This window comes from Lepidochelys kempii, chromosome 8 (genome assembly GCF_965140265.1).
Source record: "Lepidochelys kempii isolate rLepKem1 chromosome 8, rLepKem1.hap2, whole genome shotgun sequence".
Classification (NCBI taxonomy): domain Eukaryota; kingdom Metazoa; phylum Chordata; order Testudines; family Cheloniidae; genus Lepidochelys; species Lepidochelys kempii.
In genome coordinates this window covers 99,792,560-99,809,712 of record NC_133263.1, presented here as the reverse complement: position 1 = coordinate 99,809,712, position 17,153 = coordinate 99,792,560, and the positions used below count along the sequence as shown (strand labels likewise).

The 17,153-nt window shown below is 39.5% G+C and overlaps 1 protein-coding gene across 1 annotated transcript in view; it reads right to left on the bottom strand.

Moving 5' to 3' along the window:
- AGBL4 (AGBL carboxypeptidase 4) overlaps positions 1 to 17,153 on the bottom strand; it is a 1,390,068-nt gene that overhangs the window by 774,636 nt on the left and 598,279 nt on the right. The window contains exon 5 of the mRNA XM_073357770.1: positions 15,342 to 15,558. Coding sequence (XP_073213871.1) covers positions 15,342 to 15,558 — 217 coding nt within the window. The remainder of the gene's footprint in view (positions 1 to 15,341; positions 15,559 to 17,153) is intronic.

The window sequence follows — 17,153 nt, the reverse complement described above, 5'->3', positions numbered from 1 at the left end:
CCTGCCTCCTCTCAACCCCACAGCCAAATGTCTCTGGCAGTGAGGAACTTTTCTCGCACCACCAATGAAACCAAGCCAATCCATGACTGTCTCTCAGGCCTCATAATCAGTACACTTATAAAGGAGACTTACATTGTACCCACCTTGTCAGAATTGGGACCAGTCTCACAGAGGGTGGTGGAAAAAAAGGACTAAAATAATTTCATATCAACACCTGAGATCCATAGTCCAGCCTCACCTGGCTTCTCTAGGAGACACTATGAAACAGGTTGTAATGAGGCCCGACTTCAAGAAACCAAACACTTGGAACGGTCTTCACTAACTAGCTGTAAGCCTCTCCCTTCTTGGAGAAGATTGTCAAGAAGGTGGTGAGAATCTGATTCCAGCATCACCTAGCCTGTGCAGATATGTTGGACCCCTTCCAGTCTAGCTTCAAGCAGAATGTGGAACCAAAACAGGGCTAATTGCATTGTTGGATGACCTCCTCAGGTGATGGACAGGGATGAGACAATAATGTTATCCACTACAGAATATCAGGGTTGGAAGGGACCTCAGGAGATCATCTAGTCCAACCCCCTGCTCAAAGCAGGACCAATCTCCAATTTTTGCCCCAGATCCCTAAATGGCCCCCTCAAGGATTGAACTCACAACCCTGGGTTTAGCAGGCCATATCTTTGACATTGTTGTTCAAGGGGTGTTGCTGACTCACCTGAGTACCCTGGCAAGAGTCAGTGGAATTGGGCTAAACTGGTTTCTTTCATTCCTTCCACAGGTTCACAAACTGTTGCTCCTGTTCAAGTGCCTTGACATGCAAAGTCCCTTCAAGGCTCAAACTGATTCTATTTCACATCTATGTGCAACCTATAAAGTATATGGGAAATCTTGGGCTGTAGCAAAATACCAAGCTGTATGTTGTCAGCATACTTTCATCTACCACAGACATCATTTTCCCATAGATACATTGTGACGGAAGATGACTGCAGTCCATAGGTAGATCATGTGGCTGAAGCAGATTCCAGCAAAGACTGAAGCAACACTACTTAGAAGCAGTAAACACTCTAAGGAGCTGGTAAGCACCACTACCTCATCATCCATTCATTGCAAATGCCTTCTGGCTGTTAAGACAGTCCAAAGCCGGTGGATCATGCTGCACTCATCGTTGATGCTGAAGAATCAAACAGCAATCACTAAAAACATCATCTTGTGTCTCCTGATAACAAGATGACCGCATCTATTCCTCTGAAAGACCCGATCTCAGAACTTCATATGTTCATCATCTCCATGCAGAGCTATAGAATTTTCTCTTCCTCCACCTAGAGCAGAAAGTCACAAGAAAAGCACAGCTGGGACACAACACAGCAACCTGTCTCTTAAGTGAAGCAAGCTGTGGAAGACATATTACACCAAGATCTACAAACTGCACTGGCTCTCTGTGCACCCCTAGATTCAATTCAAGATTTTCCTGCTGAATTACAAAGCCCTGAATGGACGTCAATGTCAGACACCCCTATACAGCACGCTACCCTTCTTGAACCTTGATACAGACTCAAGGAACCCTTCTAAACAGCAGACCCAACACTTTAGAAGGAACATTTTCTCAAGGAAGATTTGGAAGAGTCTTGCCCTCCCCAGGGTCCATTCATGCTATAAGAGCCAGCTTTTTGCCATGACATTCCTTAGAGAACTAGAAGAGAAGAAATAGTCTTTGCACTGATGACTACAAAAACATTGATAATGGCTAGGCTGGTAGTGTGCAGAGACCACTGCCTACCATTCCTGACCAATATATCATTGTTTGCTTGTACTCTCTCATCTGTCTACATCCATCTGTTCTCTATTGTGTTAGATCATAAGCTCTTTGGGGCAGGGATCAACCTTTTGTTCTGTTTGTACAGTGCCTAGCACAATGGGGTCCTGGTCCATGACTGGTGCCATTCAGTGCTACAATAATACAAATAAGTAATAATCGAATTCCACTATGCACTCAAAATTAGCAGAAGGCCACATTTTGATCTCTGCTATAGTCACTGTTGCACTTGTATTCCTCTCCTTTGTCCACTCCCGGAGGGCACTGTCAGGTCTCAGATCTCCAGCCGTCACCAGTCTCTGGGTAGGGACCCTTGTCCCACTCCCTTCTGATTTGGGTTTAAAGGCTGCACACAGGTCCCAGCTATACACTGTGATGACCCCGGAAAACCAATCTGCCTAATGGCCAGTATCTGCACTTTGCTTTCTCTCCGAAGACAATGACGGTGTTTTTAACCCACAGCTCTTCCAAAGCAAGAACATTTATTCTTAGGGCAAAAGCATTATGGAGAAAACATATAAATATCAACAAACCTACACGCATGCTAAAAACTTTGGAATGGTCACCCTCAACTCCAGCATAGGGCTTTTGTAAGTGTCAGTCTTTCAAATGTCCCAACTGAGTTTGCTGTCTTGGTTACCAGTTCATGTCAGGTTTCAGATGAAGAACAAGACCCCTTTGGGACAGTCTACCCCTTTATTTATACTGTGTGGGCCTTTAACTCCGGCCTCCTGTAACAGGTAATCATCAGTCAATGGCCCTGTTCTCCAGGAAAAGCTTCAAAAGGCTGGGTTTTTTGCGTAACTGTTTTTTGGGAATTTGCATTAATCACTTCCTGGTGATTCCAGATTCCACAGGAAACCCACCCGCAGTAAGCTGACAAGCTGGGTCTACAATTATAAAGATATAAATGTTTACCCATCCAGTAAAGTATATTTTAGTACAGATAATAATAAGCAGATCTGAGGACAGATTCAGTTCTCCACACAGGACACAGTCCAGAAATGGTCTCTTTTACTTGCAAAGAACATTACAAACATTTTCCATCAATCAGTCAGAGGAACTACTAATAGGGTGAGATGGCCCGGAGTACACAGATAGTATGCTACTGAAAGAGTTCAGCTGTGTCTTGTGATGTCTAAGGCAGAAGAAACAGCTCTTCTGAACATCCACATACATTCCCTACACAATAGATGATTTGATTCCAGGAACCTCCTCAGTTATCTCCTCTCCAATATAAGGCCCAGAAGTTTCAGTATCTGGAGCTCACCAATAAACCATCATGGCACAAGAGACAGTGAGAATGTGATGAGTGACCAGATGACTGAGAGCCCCCACTAATAGATGGTAATAGCTGTCAGCTAACTGTCAGACACCCTAGTTGGAAGGGGACATTAGATATGTCTCAGCATGTGTGAGAAGATGGGTCTCAAAGGCTATGGTGAAATACCCATATCAACACCATAACCAGGTTATGATATAAGCCCTCCATTGAAAAGCATGAGGTGACAGTCAGACCTTCCCATAGAGTCTGATCTGAACATCTGAACTATGCAAACCAGACTCAATGTGGGAACAATCCTCAACCCTCTGGCTAAAAACAGGGAGTTCATCTCTTCCTGGAAGCCAGTAACAAGGAATATTTGACCAACATCAGGCAATGCTCCAGGTTTGTGTGTGATGCTCTGTTCCTACACACAACATTCCCTGCACTTCACACACCGTGTCCAACAAAACAATGGCTGTTTTTCATGTTGCTTTACTTTCACTTATACATATACTCTGTAAATAAACCATTCACATTAATTACGGTTAGAAATTTAAAAACTTTTTTTAAAAAAATCACCCACGTGAAACTAGCTATTGCCTCAAGCTCCCATTGTTAGTGGTGACATTACTAATCTCAATCCTATGGCTACATCTTCCTTCCTTATGCCACAGAATCCCTTATAAACTACCATCTCTGCCATTTTCCCGTGGGATTTCCAGCACCACTCTTGCTGCAATTATTACCTTTGAGATTTCAAAATATTCACATTCTGGATTCATTTCAATTCTTGTTCCTGGCAGACAGCTTGGTGTATCTCTCTGCAGTGCCAACATGGCTCCTGCTTTATTAGAAGAGTACTTCCATCCTCTGTTTCAGTCTTCAGTTGTTAATGTCTAAAATGCCCCTAATCAGTCATCTCTGATGTTCCTATACATTTCCCATCAGACCTAATAACTTACTGGTCACTCTTCAAATGCGGGATAGGGTGAAGGGGAAGAGACTTGAGATCTTAAATCATGTGAACTATGCAAAAAAGCAGATTCCATTTCTAAATATTTTCTCAAACACTGTGGGCCAGATTTTCAAATGCTGAGCAACACAACAGGGACCAGATTTTCCAAAGAGCTCAATTTCCTTTCAGTGCATAACTAGGAGCTAAACTATAAGCGCTGAGCCCTTTGGAAAATTTTAGCCTATATCTTCCTCCTACAATCAGCGCACTGAAATTATGTAGTGAAATATTATGTGATAAAATACTAGCTGGCTCCCTCAAAAAGGAAGGCAAATAGGCTGCAGTGGCTGCAATACTTAAATATTAGGAAGGGGAATAAGGAGTTGGGGTTGTAAGACTCCAATCCTGCAGTGAGACTCCAGGCATATACAAGGGTCCACCCGTACGGAAAAGATCATAGACTCAGGCTCAAAGTCTCAGCCACTTACTGGGTGACCCAACTGCTTTGTGCATCAGTTTCCCTCTCTGGAAAATGGGGATAATGATATTACCTACATCAAAAGAATGTTATGAGACTTTACTGATGTTTATAAAGAAGACTGTCAGATGAAAGTTCTACATGTTTGAGTTTTTTTTCTTTAATTATAAGTTTGTGGGGGTTTTGCACTGGAAAACTGTGCAGCTTACAGCAATATGAAAAAGACTCATTAATATTTTAATTCTGTCCATCTCAGTTGAAAAATCCTTAACTGCGTGCAAATGTTACTTAATGAAATAAAAAAGCTGATTTAAGTAGCCATGATGTATATTAATGCATTATTATAATCCAGTTTGATTCAGGAAGTCAAAAAGAAAAGGAATTTATGTAATACTAAAAATGTACTACATAAAAACGTAAATAAATTCTATTGAATTCTCAGCAATAATACTCTGCTTTAAACTTAACTAAACAAAGAACCATGTATGTACCACATTAGGATGCAATGAATAGGAAACACAAATCATTTTAAAAACAGGAACAACTTGTTTATGAAAATTATTTTGCTTGTGTGCATATTTATGAAAACAGGAGTCTTAATAACAAGCATTATCATTATGTTATGTTCTCTTGCAAGTTACACACTTTTAGATTATTAAAAAAAAACAGGGATAATAAACACTTTTCTCTTGAAAATGATTTTCACAAGTCTAAGATATTTTAGTGCAAACTTTTGACTTTTGGCCTAGGGCTGCTTTTTTCTTTGAAAATGTCAAATTGTAACCAAGACCTTTTCAATCTATGTTCACTTTTCTCAGGTTGTTCTCTGCTGCCACAGTATGGTGCTGAACTGCTGTTTGAAAACGTGAAAAGGGGAATGAAGCTCTTTCCATGTGGCCTTATGACTGATTTTCCATTTAAGACCTATTTTAAGTAGCCTCTCCTAAAAAAGCATTTATACGACACATTACATTTTTTTCAGTTAAGTAGCTATTGTCACTTGTAAACAAGTAACACTTGTAAACTCAAATGTTTATTATATGTTATTATATTTAAAAAAATCCAAAAGCAATGTTTTGCTTTCATTATTTAGACCCAATAACATCACTTGTACAATATTTTGTATTTTCAGGAAACTGACTTGATCTGAATCGGTCTTTTCTAGCTAACTACTGTGATGTTGAACTATAAAATACATTTCACTAGAAATTGCTTTTTCAGAAATACTGACATCAGCCATTTGTGTGCCAAATGATGTCCCTCTCCATTCAAATCTCTACTTAAAACACATTTCTTTCAGTAAGGCTTTCAGAGACAAAGCAGAAAAGTAAATTTCTAAAAGTGCTCACATATTCCAGAATGGGCCTCAACCCAGATATGTCTGAACTGTATTGCCTGCATCTCATTTAGATGTAAGCAACCTGTGTTCCCCTGTATGTTTGCACTGCATTGAGCACACAGATCATTCGGGAAATAACACTGCGAGAAATTCTGAAGTTCTCACTCACCCATATCCTGGGCACTCATACCGCGTGCTAATCTAACCCTTCATGCACACAGATGAGTGTCAAAATTCATCCTGTGACAGGATTTTCTTCTTCTCCCAGATCCTGCATAGAGGTCTCCATGGATATGGCATTGCCTGAGCAGAGACTCACTAACCCTGAAGACTTCCCCACAGAAAGGGGATAAGGGCACCACAGCCGGGAACCTCCCCTTTCAGTGTAAAAGTTGCTGTTCTAGTTCTATATCACTAACTTATATCTGATGACACTGTTCTGTTTCTCGCTCCACTCCCCAAGAACCTGCAGACAGTCCAAAGGAATGAGTTTACAGCCAATAATGCAGAATTGGAAGGAAACAAAAGTCAATTTTGCCAACTTGTTAAGTTTCTGAGTGATTTAACTAGTGTGAATCTACCTCTTTCCCTCCCCCCAGCCCCAACATACACACTTTACATACATTGTAATCCTAAAATGTATCTGGTTATAATATTTGTCCAAAGTTGTAAAAACAATAATTTTATATATGCATATACACCCTTACGAGGGCTTTATTTCTCAGCACTAAGCAGTCCCCACTAAATGCAGGCTGAAAAATTATTGATGTGTTAAAGAACAAAATCCAATTTTGAATAGTACATTTAGTAAAGCATGTAAAGATTGGATCCTACTGTGATGCCATCATTTTGGACCTACAGTTTAAGTTTTCATTAGTTGTAATTTTGAAGAAAAATACTCTCCTTTATTCTCTGCTATGGACAAGGATTCCCACATAACTCTAACATTCTCTTGGAAGAAAAGGTGTCAGAGGATATGGAATTCTCATCTCCCTGTTTATTAATGCAAAGTTGGTAGCCAATAAGGTAAAAGTAATGTATGACTTGCTTAAAGATGAGGTTCCTGGCTTTCCATACAACCCTGAGAACTGGCTGGGTGATGCTTCAGGACCCATTTCAGTGAAGTTGGTTCTGGCTTGGTACACAGTGTAGCAAAAGACAAAGAAATATTGGCATAGCGGGGCCGTACTACAATCAATAGAATATAGTCGGTACATTTACACTGCAAATAACTAAAAAAAAAACCCCACAGCAGCGAGTCTCAGAGCCCGGGTCAGTTGACTTGGGCTCGTATTGTGGGCTAAAAATACAAGTGCAGACATTCATGCTGAGGGTGGATCTTGGGCTCTGAGACCCAGCGAGTTTCTCATAATGTCCACACTGCTATTTTTAAGCCCGTAGAATGAGCCCCAGGAGAAAATCCTGGGAGGATGCTCAACTCATAGCTGGACACACTCTAGTATTCAAGATAATAGTGGACGTGGGGAAACTTGAAATCAAATATTGTCATGGACTGACCATTACTTCCTTAAAATTTTAGGTTGGGCCTCACCTCTTCTAACAAAAAGAGAGACCTATTTTGATGATCTGCCCTCAGAAGGGGTTGGAACGAGAGCAGATCTGTTAGGAAGAATATTGTTGCTCTGAATGACCACTCTATCAGTGGTTTGGTAGAATATTATAAAACTCTTTCATCCTCAAAACTGATCCCTAGCCATCCTCTTTCTTTTCTTCTGCGAAGATCTGTGTCAGCTGAAGCAAGAGGGAAGATGACTTGAGCATATGGGGAAGAAAACTCAGCTCAAATTGGATTTGTATGACAAAGAATTTTAAAACATAATTATACCATGGTTATCAGGGAGGCAAATAAATGGTTCTTCCCTTCCACCACAACATCCACAAAATGTCGTCCAGTGACTCTCTTTATGGTGTTGGACAGTTAGATTAAACTAAGTTGCTTCTACTTGGTTGCAGATTTGATTTACTCCCACACTGCAAGGAGTACGTTTGGTTAGAAACAGCTGATGTCATGCGCCGTCAATGCTCTGCCTGTCGCCTCCTCTCTTCTATAGCAGTAAGTCTGTAGTTCAATTGTCTCTGGTAACCTCAGTTGTGGGCAATATCCCATGGAAAGAAGCAAATTCTTAGGCCTGGTCTACACTACAAAGTTAGGTTGACGTAAGCTACCTTGCGTCTTCACTTAAATTTGGCTCCTGCCAACGAACATGCCTTTCTATGCCGACTTAGTAACCCCACCCCTCCGAGCGGCATAGAGTCATTGTTGATTTAATTAGGTTGATGTATTGGCAGTGTAGACACTGCGTTGCTTACACCAGCTGTTTCTGGCTTTCAGGAGCCATCCCACAAAGCCCCACGCTGACAATACAAGCACTCCTGGTGAGGACGCATACCGCTGACACAAGGAACCAAGTGTGCACACCCAAGAGATTTAAGAACTGTGGTGGCTGTATTCCGACAGAAGTTAGGTCAAAATAATTTTGTAGTGTAGACATGGCTTTAGATAGGCAATGCTGTGCCCATTTAGGCTTTATAGAACAAAACTAACATCTTAAAAGGAACCCAGAATCCAACACATAGTCCAGACAGCCGAAATCCATTTTCCTTCAAGGCACTTTGCAATGCGTAACTTTCCTCCTCAGCCTGCAGGGTGTTGGGAGATGGGTTTGGTTGGGGACTCTGGTCGCAGTTTGGTAGGTGGGATTTATTACGTTTTTGCTATATTCACGGTGCCACAGTGGTGGTACTATCAGTTGGTAATTGCCAGAATTTCTTTGTGTTGAGCCCTCAAGGTGCTGAGTACTGTGGCCCTGATCTAGCAAAGCACTTTAGTATATACTTTACTTTTAGCAGATGAGTTGTCCTCACTGATGTCCATGGGACCATTCACATGCTTAAAAGTTATGCATGTGTTCAACGTTTTGCTGGATCAGGTCCAGCATGCCCAGCACCTTGTAGGAGCTAACTCTTTATATATGAACTCTGCAGATAACAGCTTGTCAAAGGTGCCCAGAGGATCAGATAGGCATTCTTTTATGCAGTGAGGAGTACAAAGCTAAATAAATGAATAACCTCCCTCTGTGTGCAGTATATCCAATCCTTTGGTACGAGCAGACTTTTAATCTTTTAGAAAAGCCTTCAATCCCAAACCACAGCCTTGCAGCTAAAGTATGCCAGGATCACCATCTTTCGGGTCAGTAATCAGAGATTATAAAATAAAATAAAAAATATAGCTTTGCACTAGCTTTATACAGTCACCACCCAGGAGAGCCAAACATGAACCAATTCAAACACTGCCAAAATCCCAGCAGAGTCGATGCAGTAAAGTGCTACTGGGCAATGGAGCTAATCACTCCAGATAGCATTACAGGGCCCCTTCAACCCTTTGTGGTCAACAGCACAGTCAACAGAGTAATTATTGTTTAATGCTCTGCTACAAAAGACGGAAAACAAAGCTTCTGGAAATGAAAGTGAAAGCAGTATCAATTCAATCTAGGATATTGCACTGGTTTGCTGGCGTTACACATTCCTTAAAAATCTCATTCTGTTCTTATGTCCTTGAGTGCAGTTACGTAAATATTAAGTGACAGAAAGATGTAGTTAACAATCTTCACACTAATGTAGATACAGCATCACAGACTGCTTATTTTAATAGGATTATATGAAAATGGCTTGTATAGGTTGACAGTAAACAACATAGCACACAGTTCATTTATCACTATTCCCTCAAGCAGGTTTTCCTTCTATAAAATGGATCATAACAATCTGCAGCTGATTCTGCTTTCTTATCCCAACAGAGTCATTAAGCTCAAAGTTCCTCTCTTCTGAAGTTCCAGCCACTGTCTTTTTTTTTTTTTAATGTTTTTTGGTAGGACAAGAGTTGATGTCACAAGTGAGCTAAAATGTTGACTGAAGATTTTAATTCTTTTTTCTGATTTATGATCTGTTCCTCTCAGAATGGAGTATACTCTGGGAGTGAGTTTCCTATATAAACCAATGCTATTTCTAGCACTTAAGAATTGTGAGCTTATGTATGTGATAGACACAGGCAATATTAATTACAAAGCAATGTTTAGAGTTATGTTTACTTTTTTCATAAAACTAGATGTTGCTGGTGACCTAAACCAAAACCCTTTCTTTTGATTATGAATATGCAATTTCTGCATTATGAAATCTTTATCACTGTGTCTATCAGAACCACAAAAAGCAGACTGCCATAGCAATACAGTTTGCCATACAACAAAAGCTTCTCTGACCGCTGTCTACCAGTCAGTCCTTAGTTTGTGAGCTCTTCAGTGGAGGGGCCTTCTTGTACATCTGGAAAGAGCATAGCACATTGTGGGTGCTGCCACAAAGAACAAACTTCTAAGCATCCAGTGCAAAGTTTTATTATTTGTAACCATTAGATTAGAACATTGCACTGACAGGTGAGAATTTTGATGGCAATAAGAATGGACCATAACATGCTATAAATTTTAAAGCAGAACTCCTCACTAATTCAAATTGGGAAGCATAGGTGCTGGAACTAGGGGTACTGGAGTACCCTCTGGCTTGAAGTGGTTTCCTTTATACAGGGTTTACAGTTTGGTTCAATGGCTCTCAGCACCCCCACTATAAAAATTGTTCCAGTACCCCTGTTGGGAAGTCTTCCTAAAAACCGATGACATAATATAGCTCAATATTATTTTCCTCTACTAACACACAAAATCACCTGGAAACCTACTAAACTAAAAATATATATTTACAGTATAAGTCTATTAAAGAAAAGCAAGAAAATATTGTTTCTGATATTTGTCATTTTCAGGTCCAACTCTGCTCATGCTGGTATCCAACCTGGCAGAGAAAATAACTATAGCAGAGTTTAAAGTTGGCATTTGGTTTCGGAATGCCGTTTATATTATCAATGCTAGGGAAATAGCAGCACTAGCTGATATTTATGTGTGAGTAAACACATCTACAGAGGAATAAAGTGAATGTGCCCCTAACACATATGTAGGAATACCCGTACTTCCTAGAAAAAGGAGTAAGTTGGGCTTAGTTTTCTTTACTGTTGTTTCTATGGATATTTTCACCCTGAGTAAACTGTCACAAATTGCATTTAGGTGACATTTTAACCTAGTTGCAGTTAGATACATTGGAAACTACAAAATCTGACACCAATATCATTTGCAAAGTATGATGCATCATCACACAGAGAGGCCTGTAACTTCCATTTTTTCAAATAAGAAGAGTATAGCTTTATTATAGAGGACTGTTATTGCATAACCTAACACTGAAGATAGAAATGGAAAATTTAACCTTTGAAAAATTGACTATTTTCTTTGTTTCATGCCTTAAACCAGTCATAACTGATCAGTTAAAATGGGCGAGTGGCTATCCATACAACTCATTAGCTATTTTTACTGGTGTACCCAGCCATTTGTACAGTGAACAAAGGATATTTGATCAGTGAGCCAGCAATGTAACATCTGGTAAGTAGTTTCACAAGTCCAGGGCCTGATTCTGATCTCATTTACACTAGTGTAAATCAGAAGTAACTCCAGTGAAAAGAAGAGACCAACACCAAACCAGTGTGGGATCAGAATCAAGCCCCCAGCCTCCACATTCTGGTCTATTTTAGTCTGCATCTCATGTCTCTTTTAAGAGGTGATGGCTCACTTACACAGCTCTACATCAGACATATTGCCTTCTTGTTTTAAAATATGTATGTTTAATATTTAATTTAACACAATTCCATATTCCAGTCTCTGTGTACTGAGCAAGTTCCTTTGAGGCTTGCGGTTTGTATGTGCAGTCACAATACACCTCAAGTATAATTTGGAAGCACTACTGCCTAATGGGGTGAGAGGAAGTGTCTGTGTCCAATTAATCTTGGCTCGCTTTTGAGTGAATAATGAAAATACTGCCAAGTGAGTGGTGATTTGTAAAGTGGACCATACGAGCTGAGCCAAGCTGACTGAGCTCATTTAATTAAGAGTGAGTGATCAGTGCAATGTTTGGTAGGGGTATGGGTGTACTGAAAAGCCAAGAATCTCGCACTACATGCAGATAGTTTAGATTACCAACTTTGAACGTTATCCACTTTAAAACTGGTCACTGTGAAATATTATGTACGATGAGACATACCTGGAGCTATACAAACATCATACAATATACTTGTACATCTATATACATTGTTTGTGTGTGTACTTATGTGTTTACATTTTCACACACATATAGAAATAATCTTTCATTGTATTATGTTCAATGTTGTATAATATATTCCAGTATGACAAACATTTACTATGCAATATAAATAAAGGCACATTCTAAAAAAAATCTTCAACTTTTACATTTGTTATCTGTTTGGATAGTATGTATACAGTCTAAACTTATCCGAAGCCAGTGAGGTCGGAATGAAAGTAGCAGGATAAATGGTACCCAGGACACCATGATACCAAGCTTGTAGGATAGACTATTTTCAAGATCATTTGGCACATCTAGAATGTTTGATAGCTCTCTGAAGTAAAGCACATAAATATTAAAGGTCAGAACAGAACCACTAAGTTATCCATTCATATTAGCAATAGGAATTGTCGCCTTTTGGCTCTGTTCCTTTTTGCCATTCTGTGATCTAATGACAGTTAAATGTCCCATATTGATGTTTCACTTTCAAGTTTCATAGAATTTTTGAAAGTATTTAAGGAATTTACTGAGGCAGAATATCTTTTTATAGAGGAAAATATGAATTTAGATTACTTTGAAAACATTAAGTGCGGCAAAATGAGTGGCTCAAAAAGGCTTTAGAAACAATAACCTAAATATGGCTTCTTGAGACTTGAATTTCACTATTATCCTACAGAAAAGATCCGTGGTGAAGTTCTGTTCAGCACCTCTTCAAGACACAGTACAGAACTCATAGGCTAGGGGAGCTAAGTAAGGTAGCTCCAAATCACCTTTGTGCCCTCCCAGTCCAAGGCTGGAGAGACCCCGCAACAGAAAATAGACAGCCCTGGGGGCCTGGCTAAATTACAGCAGCCTCCCTAAGCAGCCCCACGGGCCACAGGGTTGCAGTGCTGCTCAGAAGCTCAGCAGTATTGCTGCAACCAACCCCACAGCTGGAACTAGCCCTCTTAGGACCCCTTTATGACCTATGAAAGGGCCAGAGTAGTGTAAAAGTGGCAGAGTGGGGTTGAGGATCTCACCCTTAATTTCTAAAACCATCCCATACGGCATTTGATCCTCTCAAGTACAGTCAACTTCTGTTTTGATGCAGCCTGGTACAGGGCCCCCCAAAGAATCCTGTTTTAAAGTCATATGCTAAGCAACGAAACACTACATTAAATATTTAAGTGAACTTACAGAAATTGCCTATTCAAGCCCTGCAAAACCATTAAGTATCCAAGCTGTTCTAGGATGTTCTTATATGGAGAAAAGCCAGAAATCCGTTACGATTGCAATGTTTCGTACAAAGATAACATCATGAGCTGGATTAAAAAGCTTTTTATACATGTTGTCCTGGTGAGCTGCAAAATGTTATTATATCAAGTTCTGGAAAAAAAACTGTGTGTGTACATTTAGATATAAAATCTGGAGTTATACACAGAAAAATTCCATGCCATATTTTGAATGGCATGTTTAATTTTCTGAAATATGAAAAATAATATTTAGTGGTGACAGGTAACGCAGTGTTAACAAGATTTAAAGACTACATCTGTCTGTCAAAATGCAGATGAAAGACAAATCCTACATATCTCAATGTTTTAATCAGCCAATCTGGTTTTGATGAACATGCAAATGTGACCGTTTTATTCTCTATTTTCACAGAGAGTGAAAGTTAACAAAAAGCAGTTTTACGTTACAATTAATGACAATTGTGTCCTCTGAGATTAATCGTTAAATCCCACGAAAATCAAAATTATTAAGTTTCCTACTTCCAACCCCCTATGGATTTTGTGTTTTCTTTTTATCTATTTTCCCCATGTAATTGTTGGGCCTCCTAATTGGGATGATTAATGTCAACCAGGGATGTGTACTGCGCTTCTCTTAACCAAGAACTTTGCTTCACCAATAAAAAGGTTTGAAAGGGGGGATCCTCTTTGTTAAATCTTTTCTTAATTTCCTATTTTATTTCATTTTTATATAAATTGAGTGCTAGTAAAGGGAACCAGACAGGCCTAGTGAATGAAGTCCTCTATTTATCCCAGTGTTTCTAACGCTCACAATTTTGTTACAAATCTCATGATATTTTGTAGATTTTTTTCTATAAAACTCCAGCTGCTGGAGATTGCATAAACATTTCAGCTCTCATAAAAATACAAAAAGAAAAAAAGTTTCTAGCCTTTATGGTTGTGGAGAAAAGCTTGAAACTGTGAAGCAAGTGCATCCTAAAGGCTCAGAAACCAAAGGCAAATAAAAAAGAACCAGCATTTATGATTTTTAAAAACACTCACGATTTTTAAGCCAATCTTATGATTTTGGGGCCTGAGGGCTTGTCTACACTTACCAGTAGATTCGCACTGCTGCAATAGATGCAGCGAGTGTCGATTTAGCGGGGCTGGTGAAGACATGCTAAATTGATGGGGGAGCACCCTCCCATCGATTTGTGTACTCCACCTCCCTGAGAAGCGTAAGGGAAATCGACAGGAGATGCTCTTCTGTCAGCACAGCACAGTGTAGCCACTAAGGTAAGTGGATCTAACTACGTCGACTTCAGTTATGTTATTCACGTAACTGAAGTTGCGTAAGCTAGATCAATTTACTATGGTAGTATAGACCAACCCTGAGTCAGGATTCTGGAATGTCTGGGTTTGGCAATACTTTCATTCACAGAAAAATTACATCAAGGTGAATAAAAGTTCAAGCTTTTCCCACAATGCTCTGATTCAAGCCTGACCAGGAAGGACCATCTATTGGGGAGAAAGAATAGGCTTAGTCTCCAGGCCTCATTTTATTCTTTGACAACGTGTGTGTCAGTGAGAACCAACTGGTGGCATTTTATTTTTGAGGTGGACATTAGGGGTGGGACTAAGACAGCTAAATCCATTTCACATGGCCACCAAAATACTCAACCATTTTTAAGGTTAAGCTATCTACCCACTTTCCTTTTTTAAAAAAAATGGTTTGCATATGGTAGTAAAGGCTATAATCCCATTCAAAAGAAATCTCACAGAAATACAAGACAGAGGATGCCAAGAATCAAATTTCCCTTGTAAAGCTGTTTCAGTTTTCCCATTTAATATCTTTGGAGGTGAACTGGTCCTACATGGTAATCTTAGCATTGCACTACATGTTGCAGAAGAGATATTTTATGTGAAATTAAATTAGCATTTGCCTATATTTCACCACGCAACCAAGCTGCCTCATGTGTCATTGATAGCAGTAAAACAAATATGTGCGTATGTACTTCAACAGGGATAGTGAATTACACTGTATAAGCATCTAAGGGCAGACATCCATAATGAAGCATGCTAGTTGGCAAACATGCTTATTACTTACCACACTGAGTCCCAGCAGTTCTCTGTAGAAGTAGTCCATGTTCCTCCTTTGTAAGTTGTCGAGATAGTGTCGGAGCCGAGTATACGTGTACGGGTAGCAGTAGGCAAATTGGTAAATGTCATCCTCTCGGTCAAAGCAGAAAGCAAATGACATGACATAGTTCTTTCTGTGGTCTGGGCAGCGATAGTAATATACATTTTTAGTTGGCAGCCTTTGCCTAAAAAACAAAACACATACATATGTGTAGACATAAGAATCTTGATAAATTCAAACCTTACAGTAAACTACTTGGAATTCATATTAGGTTGAACTAATTAAGTGAATGAGCTGGGAACCTTAATGGCTCAGAGGTTGGTAACTGGATGGCAAACCTTTCCAGGACATTATTGGAACACATTCTAGATGGATTATACAGAATGAGTCTGTGCCTAGAGGCTCTCTTTCTTCAGGTCAGGGTTTAGGCATATTTAATGCAACAGTGTCTTGACAAGACAAACATTGAACATAGGGAAGTTTCTGTATTGCAATCCAGTTTAATGGTGAGGCGATACATAGAAATATAGTGCGAGTATCAGGAAAAATCAGTTTTTGAGAAACAAAAACCTCTTGTTTTGTGAGGCTGTAGAATGACCCCAGATATTCTCTCTTCTGAAACAGTCACCTGGTCCTGATTTAGAAAGAGAAAGGGATGGGAGTTTAGTCTAGAATTACTGTATCCTTCGGAAATCCCAGCCTAAATGCATATGGCACCCAATTACTATGGTGCTGGGCATATTAAAAATGCAAATACAGTATAATGACTCACTATAGTGGAGGTGCTTACATGACTATGTCAATGCCTTAATCAGTTTAAGGCATAATGGATGCCAATATCTAATCTTGTCAGATGTCTTTCACAACCATCCAAATTCAGTATGATTCTCTTATTTCACATTTGTGTTGTGAAGTACTTCAGAGATATGAGCAAAGACCCATTATATGGACAGATGCTGTTCCATGTCTCTCTTCACAGCCTCTCTGGGTATTGAATACAGGTTTTCTGCCTGCATCTAGACAGTCAGATTCTCTAGTTGTAACATGTTCTTGTAATTTAATGCAACTAATTTACCAGTCATGTTTGGCAACAGCACACTGTGGTCCTGCAGACTCCAACTAATTCAATTATATAATATTATAAACAGGTCTCATCTAATGCTCATAGCAGATCTCAGCTAAACCAGGATCATGGTGAGGGAAAACATAATATGATTTACACACATAGCAATGGTAATGTGTCCTTTCTGAGAAGCTAGACTACTGCAGAGCATCAACTTTGTCCTTTCATTGCTAATAAGAAATGGAGAACAAAACCCGCTCATTTTGCTTGCAGTTAAGGAGTATGATCAGCAAAACTCAGGAGCTACAAAGAGAACAAAAAAGGAATCGAGATGCTCTTGGATAAATACAATAGAGAGACAGTGATGCAGTTCTTTAGAGTTGAAATAAAAATTATTTGCCCCTCTTATTGCTGTGGTTCTTGAACACAGATGGTTTTGAGGGTTTCCTTCAGTATTAGTGGTTTTCTAAGACCTTTACTTACTGCTGATGATCTGATCCTAACAAAGTGGAAATGATTTTTAAGGCCACATATGTGAAGGACACAAAAATACTTTTCAATTTTTTTTGAAGTACCATTGGGGGAAAAATTGCCACCAGCCGTCTGCATAAAGTACCCTCACCTAATAGGTTCATCGAGTATCTTAACATATTTCTCTACTCACTCTTACTCTGGAGTGCTATAGGACATCCCTCATTTGCTCTCAAATCAAGCAG